This window comes from Acanthopagrus latus, chromosome 22, assembly GCF_904848185.1.
Source record: "Acanthopagrus latus isolate v.2019 chromosome 22, fAcaLat1.1, whole genome shotgun sequence".
Classification (NCBI taxonomy): domain Eukaryota; kingdom Metazoa; phylum Chordata; class Actinopteri; order Spariformes; family Sparidae; genus Acanthopagrus; species Acanthopagrus latus.
Window position 1 is genome coordinate 15,592,924 of NC_051060.1, and position 18,269 is coordinate 15,611,192.

The 18,269-nt window shown below is 46.2% G+C and overlaps 1 protein-coding gene across 11 annotated transcripts in view; it reads left to right on the forward strand.

Moving 5' to 3' along the window:
* sash1a (SAM and SH3 domain containing 1a) overlaps positions 1–18,269 on the forward strand; it is a 270,190-nt gene that overhangs the window by 220,665 nt on the left and 31,256 nt on the right. For all 11 annotated transcript variants that reach the window (XM_037085802.1, XM_037085801.1, XM_037085799.1 and 8 more), the window contains 3 exons: positions 4,151–4,279; positions 13,842–13,892; positions 13,988–14,037. In XM_037085802.1, the coding sequence (XP_036941697.1) occupies positions 4,151–4,279; positions 13,842–13,892; positions 13,988–14,037 (230 nt within the window). The remainder of the gene's footprint in view (positions 1–4,150; positions 4,280–13,841; positions 13,893–13,987; positions 14,038–18,269) is intronic.

Here is an 18,269-nt window from a genome sequence, read left to right on the forward strand (position 1 = left end):
TTCAAGCCCCGACATAACTGAGCCCCTGTATGATGGCACAGTCAGGAATGTGAGCTCAAAGGATAGACCAGAACAAACACCCTAGGCCCAGGGCTAATGGGCTTTAGCCTGTTTGAATGTCTGTCTCTCTGGCTAAACAAGCACTCTCTTTGAGAGACTTTGCAACATCTACCCTGATGTGGAAAAACACGAATCGTGTGTAAATTGATCGTGAGATTAGAATCCGCGACTTGGCAGGGTTTTATAAGTGCGTAAGGAGCCCAGAGTTATCAGCGCCTTGCATGCTGGCTGTGGAATTTTTTAATAAGTTTGCGAAGGAGACTGGCTCGACATTGTGCCATTTCAGATGTTCTGTCTCGGAGAAGTTGTCACCTCCACCGTGGACTGCGCGCTCTTGGCAGTGTGTTAATTTTAAAATACTGACAGCTTGTTGCCCGACTCAAAGTATTGATGTTGCAGTGGAAGTTTAATCCTCAGGAAATGTTTTTTCCCCCGGCCTTTTTGACAACCAGACACTGAAACTGAAAATACATATAGATATGTTTCAATTTATGGTTTATTATCGATGTTTACATTATTGCGAGGGCTGACCCTGATCTGTGTAAATGGTTTTCAAAGGCTGCTCTAAACCGACCCACTGAATGGCTGAAGAGGCATACAGTAGATCTGTGGTGGTAAGACTTCCAGGGATGCCATTGCTAATTGGCTAAGTGAGCGGCTACTGGATAGTCATGCTGTTCGCATTCTTGTAAATGCAATCATGTCGCTTTGGTAAGCTTATAGATTTATATTGCGGCACTAAAGCTGTTTGATTCATGGGACGAGCTATATTTATAACTTCTCAATTGCGGTATGAATGCTAATCGTCTCCACCCCCTCCGTTCTCCAATGAATATTGTGTAAATCACTTCGCTCAGTAGCAGTCATATTATACATAGCTAAAATACTTACTCGGTGTGGTGCAATGCCGATACTTTGAGTTTTGACTGGGGAAGAACAGGGCAGCCATTAATTCACAGCGAATGCAACTTCTGCACAAACTATTACTTCTGAAGCAGTTCCCAGGAAATGTTCTCTGTTTTAACTTGTGCAAAGTCTTGGAACAGCTGCACACTGGGAGTAGCCCTCGATCAAGCAGACAGTGCCTTGGGCCCGGACAGCAAATGACACACATACTCACCAACACATTCTTGATTGGGTGTTGTTTTCTTGCATGACTATTGTTGCTATTATTTGAGTCAAAACTGGGAGTAGGCCTTCCCCCGCTCATGCAGGGTGGAGGCCCAGTTACGTCAGCTGAAACGGTGTGAGACTTTAAAACAATGAAAACTATAAAACCATTTAAAAAAGTTATTATTGTTAATTCCCTTCTAACATGGTTTCACTGGATGTTTTCGGAGTGAGAATTAGTTTTTTTACGAGTTGTTAGTTAGGCCCGTCGTGCCAACGTGCACACATTCCAAGTCAGATAAGATACAGAGGGATTCAATACTCTCCCATAGAATCTCTCCCAATAAAACGATTCTGCCCAGACTCCAGATGTTTTATCCTCGTCTCATCCCACAGCTGCCCTACTCAGTATCCTACAAATCACCCCTTGTCCAGCCTCCACCCCTCTGCTCACATTTTCTAAACTTGATGTGCGGACCACTGTCGGATCCCTCTGAGCTCTTCCACCTTCACTCCCGCGTTGACAGGATTTTATCTTACAGTGTGGGCTGAACACTCTCTCATCTGTTGACACGCGCAGTCGATCTTACATCCTGAGCAAACAAGTCAGCATGCCTTACAAAGATGTTCACACTCTCTGCGCTTGTTTTCATGCGCACTCTCACAGTGGATTGATAGCCGAGGCATATGCAGTGTCACTTTACAAGGTGGAGGTGGGGTGTGCAGCGGCTCAGCTGTGTTGGACCCTCATGAGCTCATGCCACTGGGGAATCGGAGGAATCCCAGTTATGTACGCACACACGAATGCTGGGTGTACACGTGGACCTGTTCAATCATGGAAGCAGCTGGAAGCAGGATTTACCTGTCCACAGCTGAGGTTTACATTCAGTGTTTCTGTGAAAGCACAGGGGGAGGGGGCAGGGGGCAGAACAATTGCAAAGCGTGGTTATTTCATTCTGCTGCCATGACCTAACTAATCTAACGCTGTTAACACCACCCGAATTGGCCCTCCGTCAATCAAGAGTTGTCCCTGCACAGGGATCATTCTTATCTTATGTGCGTGCGTGCGTGCGCGCGTGCGTGCGTGCGTGCGTGTGGATATTAAAACATCTTGGAGTTCTGCAATGAGAGCGTGCTTTCAGTCAGTGTGAGGAATGGAGGGGAAAGCATATTTCTGCTCAGGGAGTGCTCCCACCGGGAATCTCAGTCATCTCAAACCATATGTCTGGCCAGAACAGGATTTCTCAAGTAATGAGAGTGGGAGGACCGATCACAGCCAGACAAACTGCACTCTTCTGAAACAGAACATGTGTTTTTTTCAGTGATGTTCGACGCACAATTCCCCCCCCCCCCCCCCTTTTTTTTTTCACGACCCGGTTCACTGAGCCGCGTTGTGTACGATTGGCCTGCATCAGTTTGTTTTGGTCTTGGTGTTTGCGAAATCGCCTGCATGCGTGTGTGTGCATGCAAATGTGCGTTCACAGGGGCCCAGTGCCCTTGTGTGTGTATATGTGTGTGGCGCACTGACTCACACTCACAGTGATCCATTCATTTGCGGCCTGGCACTCAGATAGGTAGCCCTGTTGAGAAAGACAGAGACTGAGAGCGAGACTGTTCGGACCCTGCACAGTGACTCAATGCTAGCTGTCTGCCTGGCACAGATTAGATCAACACTGATGAATATTCAACAGCCGGCCCGTCATTGCCAGAGCAGCCTACATCTTCACCAAGGCGAGAGAGGGGAGTCGGTATTCTCTGCCACTGCGAACAAGCAGGATCGCTTCGACGTCCTGCAAAAAGGAAATCTCAAAAACTTTAAGTTTCGTGGTCCAAAAAACATAAAAATGAATAATGAATAATGGTAAAATCCAAGTCTCCAGAAGCCCTTGGTTCCCAAATTTATTTGAAAAAATGTTATTAACACACATTACTTCAGCCTAAATCTTCACTGTGGCTGCTTAACTAGCATTAGCATTAGCACACACCCCACCAGAAGTAAGGTGCATGAGCTTGACCAGATGCCGAGGGTTGAAATAACATCACTTTAAAATCTGTTCGAGATCTCAGAGCCTGCAGAGATTTTGACTTTGACATTCTGGTGTCTTTTTTTGATTCCTGCCAGCTGCATTATCTTCACAATACAGGCCCCCTCTGTGCCGACAGTTCACAGACTCGTTTACCTAGAACAACTCCGTTTCCAAAAGTAACTCTGAGAACAGTCTTCTACATCATATCCAAAGAGTTTTCTGTTAGGTAAGGCCTTTACTGTTTTGAAACATGGCTTCCTCCCTCAACCCCAAACACATGTCCTCTGCACAAAGACAGGAACTGCGCTGATCCAAACCACGGCAAACCGGAAGACCGTGTTTGTTGTGGAGTTCGGCGAATGTCCGAGGCGCTAAAGGGCATCCTTGATATGACTCTATACGAGGACAAAACCCAGGATCAGACTGCATGGCTGGCCAGAGACACCCACTGACTGGGACTTGATAAGAATGAATAAACAGGGGTTTGAGGAGTATTTTTAGTATTTAGTTGTTTTTTTTCTGTTTGTATTGAGAGTGTAGTCAGAGTGGTGAATGGGAACTTGTGTGAGTCAGTGATTCTGTTGGAATCCCCGTGCCAACCCCAGGTTTACCCAAATGCATGCCTGTAGGTACCTCTTACACGCAACTAATTGTAAGTGTATGTGACAGTGGTTTTATGAAGCTGTGCTTAGAGTAACTGGAGAAGACGGAGTGGGATGTGCTCGTAACTTGAGGTTTTGGGTTTTTTTTTTCGTTTCTCGGAGCACTGGTGGGATGTTCTAAAGTGATAGAGGCTAAATTCATAAATTTACATTATATATACATCAGAGGTGATAAGAGATTTTGCAATGACTGCATTTTTTTCCCCCTGCAGAATTAGATAATCAGCTTTCCTGTCTCAGGATGTTGTAGTCCCCCCTGGCTAAACCTTTTCCCTCTCTTCCTCTCTCCAGGATGGTTCACTGGGTAACATAGATGACCTTGCCCAGGAGTACTCTGAGTACTACAACACCTGCTTCAGCGACGTCAGCGACCGCATGGAGGAGCTACGCAGGAGACGAGTGTCCCAAGAGCTCGACATGGTACGGGCTCGAGAAACAGAACGCACTAAAAACACACACACATACTCACACACACTGGAAATAAAACTGTCATGGCAACATGGTTTGAGCGAAAAACAGCCGCCAGCCGCAGCAATTCTCCCTTTCTACTCAGTTTGCATGTCTTCAAATTGCTTTCGACAAATTATCTTTTTTTTTTTGTCTTTTGCAAATCCTTTAATAATGACCCTAAAAATCCCCCTTCTAGAATACTCTCATAGTTTTGCAGAATGTAATTTCCACAACCTGAGCCAACAACTTGGCGAGGAGCGTTAGCGACACAACGGACATGAATGTGCGCTAAGGTTTCAGACTTTCCCTGAGGGCAGTGTGCCTTTAGCTGGATGTGAATACAGGGGTGTTCTGGGGGTCCGTGAGGTGGGGGGGGGCGTTGAGGGGTTGAGGGTCCTTTTCAGGAGGATGTAGGCTAGTGGGGCACCCCTTTGGTTGCCAAGCTGCACACAAATGTAAGAAGGAATGCTGCTGCAGTGGGCCGAGCCTGGCTTTTGAAGCACACCACCCAGTGGGTGCACAAAAACAAGAACAAGTGTTGAGTGTAATGTTAAGCTCATAATTGCTCTATGACTTATTCATGGTAAATTTTGGTTTCTGCCCTGACAAAATGCCATTTGCAAACAAATAAATCTGTAAGGTCGCTATTTTTCTGACTTGCGCTAGCGTATCATAGCAGCTACATCATAGATCTGACTGAAAGTCAGGCGTCCAACAATTCAGATGTCCCTCGACAGATTTTCCTCAGATATCATGTTGCCTCAGCGTTTCTTATTTTAGCCTCTGCTCGTATATTTTTGTCCGTCATTACTGGTTTTCCAGTAGGAAAGGAGGCCTCTTCTGCTTGAAGGCAGCCATGTGGTTTCAGTTGGGTTGACAGGTATGGCTACGATGAATAGCAGATTTACTGTGCTCTTCCTTTTCATGACTGCAAGCAGACATCCTGTTCTCGCAGCTTTGTGGAGGGGGGGGGGGATCGGAACGCATAAAAATTTTTTAAAAAATCCTTGCTCTGGATATGTGGATGCATTTTGCATTGGATCATAAGGTTATGTGTTCCCTCGGTGTGGCTGTCGTGTTTAGTCTCTTCTTCACGTGAGTTCCAGGGTAATGTGGATTACCTCTAGACATTTTACAGTTTTGGAGGGTTTCATCCTGAGGAGATAAAACGGGGGGGTTGAGGAAGCACTCGGGAGGCCAGATTTTACCAACTCGTGTGTGAGGAGAGAGAAAAAGAGCTGACTGGGCCCCGAGCCTGAAGCCTGAGCACAGGAGGATGAGGATGTGAACAGAGGAAGGCGAAGGGAAGAGGATGAGGGGAATGGAGAATGTGAGAGCCTGCAGCTGTCCCGCCACTCTGCAGAGTTTGGCACCAAAATATAGCGGAAGAGCGGAGGAAAAACGTGAAGGAACATGGGTCAGACAACACCTTATTGAGGGCAGCATCAACCCACGCTGTATGGATTGAACTATGCCTTGCATTTCAGTGTGGCCCTTTTCTAAAATTAGGTGTGCCATGTAGAGCAGCCTTTACTATACTAGGCTAGCAAGGGGTAAGAGCGGGTTGGGACAAGAATCCTGCTATTACAACAATACAGTGTTGATAAGAGCATCGATGGCCAGCTTTCTTTAAAGCTTCATTTTCCACTTGGCTGGATAGCCTCATACATCCAAAGATGGTGGCGTAGTACCTGTAAAACTAGAGCAAGAACACAACATCATTACACAAAATAAGGTGACGAGAGGGGCCAAGCTGAAGTTGATAGCAGGGCAGTGGAATGGACATCCGGTCAGAACGAGAGCAGCGAACATCTATTGTAACGTGTGAAGTGTGTCCAGAGATCGGTGACTGTGAGCCACTGTCACGCAGCCGCCTCCCTCAGGACCAATAGCAGCCGGTAAGAGAAGGTCACAGCGTCCGGCAGTCCCCCTTTAATGGGGAGACATTTAGTAAGCGCTGCTCCTGATGGACTTGGCCTTTAGGGAAAGACCTGTCACTTCTAAAGGGTACAGGATGGTGGGTGATGCAATCGTGACCCACTCCCTCTCCACTTATTGTCTTTTATTTTTGCTACTACATCATTTATAGGTCAGTTGTTTTCTATTTTTGACTCAAGACCTCTGCTACTGTAACTTTTGCTGGCACAAGGAGGTGACTCATTTCAAATCAGCTTTTGTCAGGAGCCAAGTGACTCAAGCGGCAAAGATCGACCTCAGCTCTGACCTTTTTTTGCGGGTTTTCACACGTGGGCTGCAGTCGAATTGTCTTTTCTGCTTAGGAATGTTCCCAACTGAGTGTAGTGACCCAGAAATATTCAAGTGGGGACCATTATGAGAGCTTTTCAAATTTCTTTAAATGATAAGGAGAGGTGCTCCACAGCTACCTTGGGGTCACTGGACCATCGCTTACAAAAGGAAAAGATAATACCGTCCCACAATACCTTGCAGGCCTGGTGTAATTTTAGTCGGATTCTCCTTCTGTGACGTTTTCCATCCAGGTTAAGAGTGAGCGTTGGTGAAAAGACATAGGACATAATGCTTCGGATTTTTTTGTGCTGCGGGATTATGTCTGACAGTCTACAGATGTTTACTGCTGTCAGCACATTTTGAGATTTGCTTGTAAGATTCCCCACAAAGAATTCCATTGTCTACAGTTTAGCTGTGATCAGCATGGTGACACCAAAGAGAAAGAAGAAGCCCTGTCATTTAGGTTTCTGTTCTTCAAATTGACTCCTGGTCCAGCAAAATTGCCAATATACATGTATTTTTTTATGAGAAGCTTTTGGTTTCTTTTCAGGTTTTTTAGCTGATTTCTTGAGAAATGTTCTTGCGACATTCACAGTTTTCTTAAAATTTGTCTGGAACTTCTCACTTGCGCAACGTGTCTGCCGGCTCTTGATGGGCCTTTCGGTTTACAAAGCGATTGGGTCTCAGTTGTGGCAAAAGTGTAGCTGCCCCCTATTAGGAGCTGATGATAGAGGCTCTCTCAGAGATGGCTATCAATGTACCCACTTCCTGTCTAGTCTCTGCTGGGCTGTTCCACTGCGTCTTCGTGTTAGTTTTATGACGAGCGGGGGGACAAAGGGGGTTAACCAAACATCCCTCTTTGGGAATGCAACCTATGGATTAGTGCTAACATGAACAGTTTCCCAGCGCTCCTATGGACGGGGAGAGTTTATGTGGCTGCTGACTTTGGTGATGCCTAAGGCTTGTCGGTGGAAGTGATAAGAAGCGTTAACAACGAAGTTAAGAGGTCAGCAGCTTTTAAGGAAAATGTGTTATTTCAGGGGACACATCTGTCGATCCTTTTGCTCACAAAATCAGTGCTGTTTAGAGCATTCGCTGCTGTTTTTCACATAGCTTTTTTTGCACCAAAGCATAAACGGAAGATTTATAAAGATACAACTAACCATATCAACACTCAATGCAGTGAGCTCTACATTTAAGCAGGCCTATGTTTTTGAAAATTGCTGGTGCTGATGCAATTTGTATAATTGCGCGTGTAATCGCTTTTGTCTCTCGCACCTATTCAACAAATTACGAAACATCGCAGTGACTCAGCCCACTCAAACTTAACTTGTGTGCAGTTGAGACAGTGTTTAATTCAATTCCTGCACTTCAATTACTGGCATTAAAGGTTTTGGCGTCGATTGTTTTTCGTTGTCCCCCTTCGTCGCTTATGTGTGGTCTCTGCTCTCCTTTTCTTTTCTTTCTTCTAAAAAAAGGTGCCATATCTTATAAATCAAGATAGATGGGTCAGAAATTCACTTTCAGCAAGGGAATTTAAACACTCAAATTTGATCCAAAGATAAAGGCTGTTCATCAGACCAGATTCATTATTTTCTCTCGCTGTATTTCGTCAGCACTATAGCTGCTGCTGCACGTGAAAACATGAAACATGCCAAAACACGGACACAGAAGCCACGAGAGGGATCCCATAGGCCTGCAGAGACCGGTTTGAACTGGTGGATGATCGTGTATAGCCGAAAGGAGGGAAAACATCAAACTAGATATTAGCATGTCTCTCAAACCGCACGGATGGAACAGATGAAGTGCATCAAATATAAATCAAGTGGGATCGGTTTTGGAATTTGCGGTAGTGAGGCCAACCTTTTAACACATTTCTACATGCTGTAAACCATAATTAGGAATTGCAACAGCATCTGTGGTAACATCGCTGAGAGTGATCTGAAAGTCACAGTTCAACAACTGAGTCTTGGAAGATTAAATCATTTTGATTCTTTCGGCCAGAGTCCTTCAGTGTCTGGTCCCTCTGTCGATTTCAAAATTGACATGCTTTTGATGCGAAAGGCGCCTCGGCTGGTGTCAAGGCTGATCCAACGGCCTCAGGAATGCTCTGTAATGGTTTTTCTAGCTGAGCAACCTGACAGCTGAAGGTCAAGACTCAAGTGCAGGCGTGTTTTTTTGTTTTGCCATGAGGTGAGGTGCAGTGCAGCTAATGTGCTAATGCCTGCGTGAAGTTCAGTCGTCAAAGTGGGTCAGTTCAGCCAGGTTAAAGCTACAGCGCAGAAGAAAGACAAAACTCTCGGCTGAATTCTGCTGCTTATTTGTCCTCTCCTGTCCTCAGGCTTTTCTGCCTAGAGACGTAGAAATTAATCATACCCAAACAGCGGCCTCTTGTTGCCATAGGATTACTTTCAAATGTCGTCGGCATACCTCTATTATTGGCATAACCCTTGTGGAAAGCGGGCGGTGTATTTGTGATTTTTTTTTTTTTTTTTTATTGTCAGAATTTCAGGTCATGAATCTGTCATTGGAATTTGTGATAACTGTGGTATTTGTCTTGAAATAACAAAACGATGATCCGCAGGGCTTCGGAGTGCTCCACACTGTGGAAGCATGCAGGCCTGAGCTGCAGGCATGCACGCTCGCACGCTCACACACACACACACACACCCTCACAGTCCTTGTGGAAAAGGAAGCCAATGGAGGTGTTACTGATGGTGCTGATGGTCTCCTGTTCCTCATAAATTAATTTAACCGTGAAGTGGCTCAGAGATGGCCGAATCTGGTTCATGCTGCCCGGTGAGAACATGTATTTCCTGCTTTTGTGTATGAGATTTAAAATGGCGTGTGTAGATCTTCCTATGAGATCCTCCAGACGAGTCGGTTCTTCAGGCACGCACTGGTCCCACTGATCACTTCTTTTGGGCTCGCACCAGGCTTTCCAGTTGGTGCCTGTCCCTCCATGTGTGCAGTCCTACCTATCACCCTCAAGCACGGCTGCCCAGATTTGCCCGACCGTGCCAGCTGGCGCACCTCCACGAAGCCAAATGGTCCCTCTAGTTTTGCTGCATATCCGCCTACTTCTGCGGAGGTTGGCAGGAAGTCGGCTGTGGGAAGTCACGGTGGACTTTGCAGCCATGTTTGGACTAAACTGCTGCTGCTTTACACTCATCTGTGTTTTCTACCCTCTCCTTTTCATTAAGAGTCTGGTCCTGCTGCATCGACAGCAGACTTTAGCCGCAGTTTCTCGGTTAATGATGGAAAGCAGTGTGGTGCTGGGAATTACAGTCGCTTAACTGGTGCTTTTGATGCCTCTGTGTGTGTATGTGTGTGTGAGCAGTCATCTCAGATGCTCGTTTCCCTGTCTGCAGACATCGTGATCCTCATTAGCCGGCATGCTCCCTCATATGCCCAGTTACTGCTCCCTCTCTCTTTTATTTTAACTCAATTCAGTCACGCTTAAGCAATCAGAGTCTCACGATTGACATCGCGCACACACACACACAGGCACACACGCACTCACACATAGACACAGAGTGAATTGTGCACAGATGACCCCTTGGACATCTGGAGCGAAAAAAAAAAAAAAAAAAACATGCACATTCACACGCATACTTGCCAATTCAGGGTAAGTAGGGCAGTATCTCAAGCTGCTGATGCTGGTAAGTTCATGTAAAGGATAACATACCCCCTCTGGGAGTGTGTTATGAGATCTAAGACTTGCGCACACGTATAGACATCCCCCCCTTAAAAAATGCGTCAATTAGATATTCTCTTTCACAAACTGCGACACCCACACCGGCAACTTCTTCACCGCTCTCCGTCAGGAGAGAAAACCCAAGTTTACCTTGGGAAGCTCTTTACACCAACTCTCCCTCCACATCCTGCGCCACGTCGAATTCGTCTCACAGATCTGCAGCGCAAAGCAAATGGGATGTAGGTTGTTTTTTCGCAAGATCTTGTCCTCATATCTGCGCCCCCACCCCCCTCACCCTGTCCCTCCATGTCAGAGATGGCACGCACTGACAGGGAGTTAAGGGAAGCCGAGGAGGAGCAGGAGGGAACAGAGGCCTGCTTTGTGTCTCCGTCTCTTTGGAGCTCTGTGTGTAGAAGCTGAACGACTTTCTGCTCCTCGGCCTGGTGATCCGTCTAGGTTTGTGTCTGTGGCTATGTCGGGGCCTAGGTCCGGCTGTATATTTTCTGTCAATGTCCGTTGTGTGGTGTGTTTGCCAGGTGGCGTGCAGACAGCTTGCATTTTAATTTTAATTTTTTTTTTTTTTCCAGCCAGTTGGCATGGTGCCTGTAGTTATCCTTGGGCAAGACTGGCATATCTCTGCTGTCACTGCAGTCAGGAGAAGCCACTGAAGAGGATCTGATAGCACAACCATCCCGCCGCTACCTTTTTCATGAAGCGGAGTTTTTCACGACTGTGTGTGTGTGCGTGTGAGCGCACACCTTGTTCCCTCTTTATGTGGGCTCAGCCACATTATTCTGCACCATGCAGTTGTTTAAACAGAGCCGGTTGCCAAAGCTGTGCTTGTTTAAGGGGATAGATGTGTTGTTTCTTTGTCTCACATAAGCTCTGCCTCTGAGAAAGAGAATTCAGGCATTCCCAGTTCCATCCCTGATTTTTCCCTACGTGCAGACCAAACCCTGTCCTCTGTAGGTCTGGGAGCTTTTATGTCCATGGACGGGTACCTGCATTCTGACTTATGGGAATCCTTCATACTCCCCGGGATGGACAAATTGTTTCAGACTCTCAGGGTTGATTTACTTTCCAAAGAAACTTCCGGACCCGTGCCCCTGTCCAGCTTGATCACTGTACCAGAGTAACAGGCAAACAGGCAAGCAGCACTGCTAAAGTTAACATAACAGATAAAAACCCCGCCAGACTGTCTCTCTAACATTACTACAGCCTGCCCTCTGTTGACTACCGGTACGATAAGTGTAGGGTTGGGGCTAATTTTAAAGGCTTTCAGCCACCTCAGCAGTAAAAGGTCTCCTGCTCAGATGACCTGCAGGCCACAGGCGCTTAAGGAACTCTTAAAGGAGGTTATGTCACTTCCAAGTTCTTTTTAACTATGAGCCACTCACTGACTCACGCTTAGTGGGTGAGGGGCGTGGAAGGATTACACTCCTTTGTCGAAAGCCCCAGTCAAAGAAGAAAAGAAAGGAGGTTAAACTGCAGGTCACTTGATTAGGAAGCGATCTAGATTCAGCTTCCTGTGACTATTAACCTACGTTTTTTTTTAATCTGGGTGCGGAGATGGAGAGTGATGCGCATTTCTCATTTCCTATTCCCTCTACGCATTCGGGAAACTCCAGATTCGATTTGTCTTTTTTTCCTTGTCACCGCTTCAACAGCAAGCACTATTTAATGGTTTTAGGAAGCCAGTGAACCCGATTCCACTGACCTGACCTACTTGGCTGATGTCAACACCTTTTTAAATACACGTGTACTGATCCTTCAGTAAAGATGAGGTAATATGCCGGGATTTAAATTCTGGGTAAGATGAGGAGATTCGCCACCACTTGGGGAGACGTTTTCTCGTGGGAGTAATAACAGTTAGTGGTCTAGCATCGGTCCCACAGAAAGTGAAACTAGGAACTCATGGCAATACCATGACCAGGGCACTTCCTCAAAATGTGTTGAAATTTGCCCTAAACATGTGAAACCCAAGAGGTCAGCTATTCTTAACTTTACCTCAAGGGCCCTCTTGGCCAACCTCCTCTGTATTCCAATTTCCCTTTTTATAGTCTGTGTACCCACACAAGTATGCTTTAATAATGTCACAAATATGTCTTCCATGTCACATTGTATGAGCTTTCCTTTCCTTGTGGTACGTGGAAGCGAGCAATAGAGGCTCGGGTTGGCCTCAGTTACCCTCTAGCTCGTGTCAGGGCGGCTTAAAGGCACATGGGGAATATAAAGCCACATATTTTTCATTGTGCAATGAGCAAGAAAATGACCGCTAGAAAATCAACAAAAGAAGAAATCTGGTTGCAAGAATACAAGACTGTGCCTAGCATCGGGCGAGCATGGGGGGGCTCGGGTAAATCTTGTCCAACGAAAGGAAGCATACACTCTGCCAGTCCCTCAAGGCTGTTCATTGGCTTTAAGTAATCACATGGTAGAGGCTGAAAGCAAAGTTTCAGACTGTGTGTGTAGTGTGTGTCGGTAGTGTTCAGATTTTGGACTCATCTGTATCCGCCACGATGAGGACACCTGCTTTAGTGACTGGAACAGCACAGAAAGACAAAGTGAGGGGAGGTTTAGTTTTTTTTTGTTTTTTTTTTGAGAAATGTCTCATATTCCCGTTTTTTGTTTGTTTTTTTTTACAGAAAATAGTTTTGAGTAGTTTGTTACTTAAACTTGAGGCCAAAGTCTGGCTTTCTGTTTTTCACATAACCGGTTTGCCCACTTTGTATCTGACTCCATTTCATTTATTAAAGGCAATATTATGCAGAGTTTGTGTTGTTGTTTGGAAAAGCACACTGTTAAAAGTTGAACTAAGGAGTTGGTATTTGAGATGCAGCAGTCAGTTATTTTTCCAGGAATCACTGACGCCTAGAAATGTCCTTAACACAGCAAAATGGTGATATACATTGTTTTAGAGGAAAATCCTGCACCCTGTACCTTTGGGAACAACCTTAGGGTTAGTGTTTGATGGGTAACAATCAAAGTTGGAAAGGTTTGGGCTTGTTTTCGAAGGGTTAAAGTCGGGGTCAGAAGGATTTAGTATTGGAATATGGCATGTTGTACTCTAAAGACTGGCATAAAATCAGCAGGTGTTGCCTTGTCTTGAGGGAGACGCACACTAACGTCACTCTAAATCTTTCGAGGCCAGTTACGTAGGTATTTTCTTTGTTGTCATGTCGTGCTGTGTGAGGAAAGCCAAGACTGCACAAGGCTGCACCACCAACCAGTGGCATTCACCAACAATTGCAAAACAAGTATTGCAGGTTTGGGAACCTGTGGCAGGACCCAACTTGTTGAGCCGTCTAGGACTGGGCTGTTTGGCGCGCATGCACGTGCTTGAGTTTGTTTTCACCGGTATGCAGGTGTGTCTACATGAACCTGACTGAAGACATCTTTCCCGCATGAGGGAATCTACTGTTTCCACAGTCAACTGACCTTTTTTTTCTCCCTTTATGTATAGGTCTTGTTTTACCCGTCGAGTCCTCTGAACCCTGTGCTTGCATATCATCTCCCCCTGTTATTAAGTGATTGATCTTTGACACTGATATTTGACTAACCTCTCTCTCTCACCTTTTTTTTTTCCAGGAGAAGCAGGACCCAAGCAGCACATCCCTGCAGCTCCGCACTGAGATCCAGGTAGTCAGAGATACTAAAACACAAGATTCATTTTGTAATCATTTTTACTTTAGTTCTAAACTCAATCTGACACCTGTCCCCTTCTTTGTCCTCAGGAATCATTAGGCTTCAGCAGTGAGGTGTCCACTCCAGAAACAGACAGAAAGTATGTCTACACCCCCACCACCACCACCACCACCACCACCACACACACACACACACACACACACTTTATCACTGTAACGTGTGCTGAGCAATGAAATATGCTCAGATTGAACTGTGTCTGTTGCATGTCAAAACAATGTGCAAAGCAGCCTGCATCTGGATGGTATCAAACCGTACACTCCTGCACACGAAATCACGGCTGACGCTTTCAGTTGATGGTGGAAAAATGTGCGCCTCCGAACGCAGCTCGCGTGATTGATCAATCTCTCGTGCGACAGCTCATACTAAGGGGTCACTGACCCTTGCCCGTGGGGAGTGGAGGTCAGCGCCTCAGGTGGAAAACTCCTATTTCTTCTTGGATGAGCATGGTGGTGCGTGGGTGAGGAGTTGACCAAGTTCAGCCGTGGAAAAAACTCATTTATTCAGCGGCAGCATGAAAGTGGTATGAATCTTCCAATTTTACTGTGAGCGAGAATGTGAATATATACATTTTCCCAAAATGATAACCTCTTAAAGGTGGGATATGTAAGAACTGGCCACCTCTTGGGGCTAGCTGGTTAGCATGCTATCTTAAGTAGATATCTTCAGTGCAATACATAGACATCAAAAGTCTTATTTCTTCACATAAGAAGAGAATTCTTACGTATTCTTACATATCGCACCTTTAACTTTCATCCCGTGTACCGTTTATGCACATAATGAAGGCTAAGAAAATGTCAGTGGTTGTAATGATGAAATAAATCCCCAAATAATGAAACATACAAGAAGTATAAGCCTCAACATGTATAGACATCTCATGTATGCCCATAGTCGGTCCCCTAGCTCACATCCCCACTGTGGTGAAAGGAAAACCACTGGCTGCTCCCTCCGGCTGACCTGCTCAGTCCAGCAGCCCATTCTCTGTTCTCCGACTGTTCCACGCTTCCTTCCTGCCTTTGTGTCCAGCAGAAGAGGGGAGGGGACACAGAGGGGGTGATGGCCAAATGATTACAGTGAAGGAGCACGAACGAAAGAGCAGGATGGAACCGTGCATGGGTGGGGTTCCTTTTCACTGGTTCATGTAACGTGATTGAGTGTGTGAGTCTTTTTTTTTTTCACACCACTTTCATGTTATGTGTCCGAAAAATTCTTTGCCCGTGGGCCCTCGGTGAGATCACCGTTAGAAACATTTAAAGCAATTTAAAAACATCCAAGTTCACAGCTCTGTAAATGCACTGCCGTCAGACAGAATTAAAGTCAGGTGGCTATTCTGGTTCACCTATATCTCCATTTTTCCTGATTTCTCGCCGATGATCCTCGCCGTCACCCCTTCATGACCTCCCTGGTGGTATCATCACGTTCATGTGAGGACCACGTGCAGCAGAGGAAACGCATACCACTGACTTGATCTCTTCTGCCATGGCTGTATATGTTGAACAGGCGAATGCCGAGGATGATGGGAACCAGATGCCAAATTTTCGGATAACGTCTCTCTGCTGTTCGAACAAAACCAGAGAGAGAGAGAGAGAGAGAGAGAGAGAGAGCCCTTAACTGGGTTGGCTCTTTCTCTTCTTCCCGTCAGTCTGGCTTCTCTCTGTCCTCTCTTCCACTCCCATGAACATTTGCGCTTTGTTTCACCTGGAGTCTTTGCTTAATCGCTGATGAAACTGCTCCATGTTTACTCCTGTCAGCTCTTTCTGTTCCTCTTACAAGAAAGTCCCCCCAAAAAACCCATTCTCTGGTGTGAAAGTGATATATAATTGCTTCATATAACCTTTTTCTAATTAATCCAGTTTTTACGCTCCATCATCCAAACCTTTTAGAACTCAGACACCTTTTTTTTTTTTTTTTTTTTGTAATCCATCCCTCCCTGACAGCCCCCTCTACTCTCCTTCACCCCGGCTCTGGTCTCTATTACACCGCCTATTGTCCACTCTCCACTGTTGTGAATGGGTTTCAGGTGTAGCAATTTATCATGTGCTGGCCGGGTGATGGACAAATCCCCTCAGTCCCTCACGCATTCCTCACAAGAAGCACCGCATGCCCGTTTCATGCGCACGGACATGGATACCCCCATCATCACCTCCCTGCAGGACAATAGCACCCACAGGAGATTACCCAGACTCCCCTCCCCTTGCCCTCCCATGCCACCTCTCTCTTTCCCCGTCACTTTGATGACAGGAGGTGGGCACGGCTCCCTGTGAGGGGCTGGCATGCGAGCGGCGATGACAGAGTGCTCTCAGAAGGCTGGAGGGTTCAAGCTGGGGACTTCCTGTTTTGAGAGGTGATTGATTGGTGGGTATTGTTGCAGAGCAGGGAGCAGCGAGCTTATCGGCAAAGCTGAACGGGAGAAAATGGATCCCGATGAAAGTGCGACGTGAGGTACAAGTTGTTGTTTAACTGCCTCACAACGGGTTTTGTGAGACTGTGAATGTTAGAGGCAGTGGTGCTGCTGAAAGTGCGGCTTACGCAACCGGTAATCAGATGGAAATGTAAGCCGTGCCATGTCGGGGAGCTAAAGTACTTTGTCAGCATGTTTACAACTTGTGGCCGAGCATTATTTGCGTCTGAGAGTGGAGGGCGGCAGACGGTGTGTGTTCGGCAGGAAAAAATACAATGCACAAAAGAAAGCATGTTTCATCTGTATGATTTTCATCCATCTTACCCCTCCACATAACCTCTGACCTCTTCCCCTGACCCCCTGAAGGGGCTGACCCCTCCGTTCTTCCTGTGCACGCCGCCACTGTCAATCCGGGTCGCTGCCTCTCATTGTCTCCACGGGAACACCGGAGATCACCATGGGCTGCAGGTGGCTGCACCAGAACGCTCAGTCACCAACACACAAAATGCAGTACGTGTATGTGTGTGTGTAAGGCCGTGATTAATGCTGAGCGCGGTGAAAACTCCAACAGCTGTGTGTCCAAATGTCACCGCGAGCTGGTTCATCATCTTTCCTGGACAGAGGCTCCATCACACAGGAAAGGAGCGATGTCAGGCCTGTGATTCATACTTTGTCATGTGAGAGCTGCTTAAGCCATCATCGCTTCTTTTCTTTTCTTTTTTTTTGATGGTGACGAGTTTTGTATATGTGCCACATGTTTATTACCAGATCACTTGTGTGACAGCTCATCTGCAGTTGCAGTTGAAGCCTCGTCCTCAACACATGCCACACTCGCAGATTAAACGTTATCAAAAACGCCTCACACACCAGCCTGGGAACTATCATTTCCACCCAGCCAACTTTAAACTCACCCCCTTGCGTCAATGCCATTCGCCCAAGTTTTTAACACTTGTAACAGTTTCACGAAGCAGAAGAGTAATTAGGAGAAAACTTTCACCTATCCCCCATAACTCCAGTCCAAGATTCTGCACTTTAATATTATGCTGAAGAAGAAAGAAAAAAAGGAAAGTTGGCTTATGCTAATGAGGTGAAAAGCAGTTAAATGTCCTCTGCTCAGTGCGACAGACGGGATTGAAATGGAAAGGCATGCCAAAGATTTAAGGTTAAACCAATTAAGTCGCGTAGCCACACAATGCCTGGACTGACACACTCTTTGAAAGACGCTGAAGCACTTTTAAAGCGCATGCACGCCAAATGTGTGTGTGCATGCATGCATAGGAGGTTAATTTATAGAGCATCAAGTAGAAGAAGAAGAAGAAGGGTGGGGGGGCATCTGCGCCACAGAGGAGCTTCTATTGACTGAGTTCTATTAGCATTAGCTTTGGCCATAGCCTATCTGGGAGAGGAGTTTTGGGGGGGGTAACCATACAGGCCTCCATTCAATTAGCATCTCATTATGTTGCCATGGCAGCCGGGGCTTTAAGCCTGCGTAAAGATTTCCCATTGCACCAAGAGAGGACTTATGTCGGAGCGCACATACGAACACATCTGCACAAACACATATGCAGCCGCTGGAGAGGGTGGTGAAGGAGGAAGTGACCTGCTCGTCTTGTTTTGATCCTGTCACACTTTCACACGGCTTCCTCCAGCAGCCTCCTTGTCTGCTCGTATGGCTGCAATCATGAGAAGGGTGTGTCGGGGCTTGGATACCTTCAGCCAAGAGTTTTAAATAGGGCACATTTATGGTTCTTTTCTCTCCTTTTGTCCAATGATTTTCTCTTTGTGATTGAAAGGAGCGTACAGTATGCCACCACACGTGCATATAAACACACCTGTAGCATCTTGCATCATCCCGAAGCTTCACCCGCTGCTTCTCTAAGGGTTTCTGCAGCTACATTAAACATAAAGCCCTC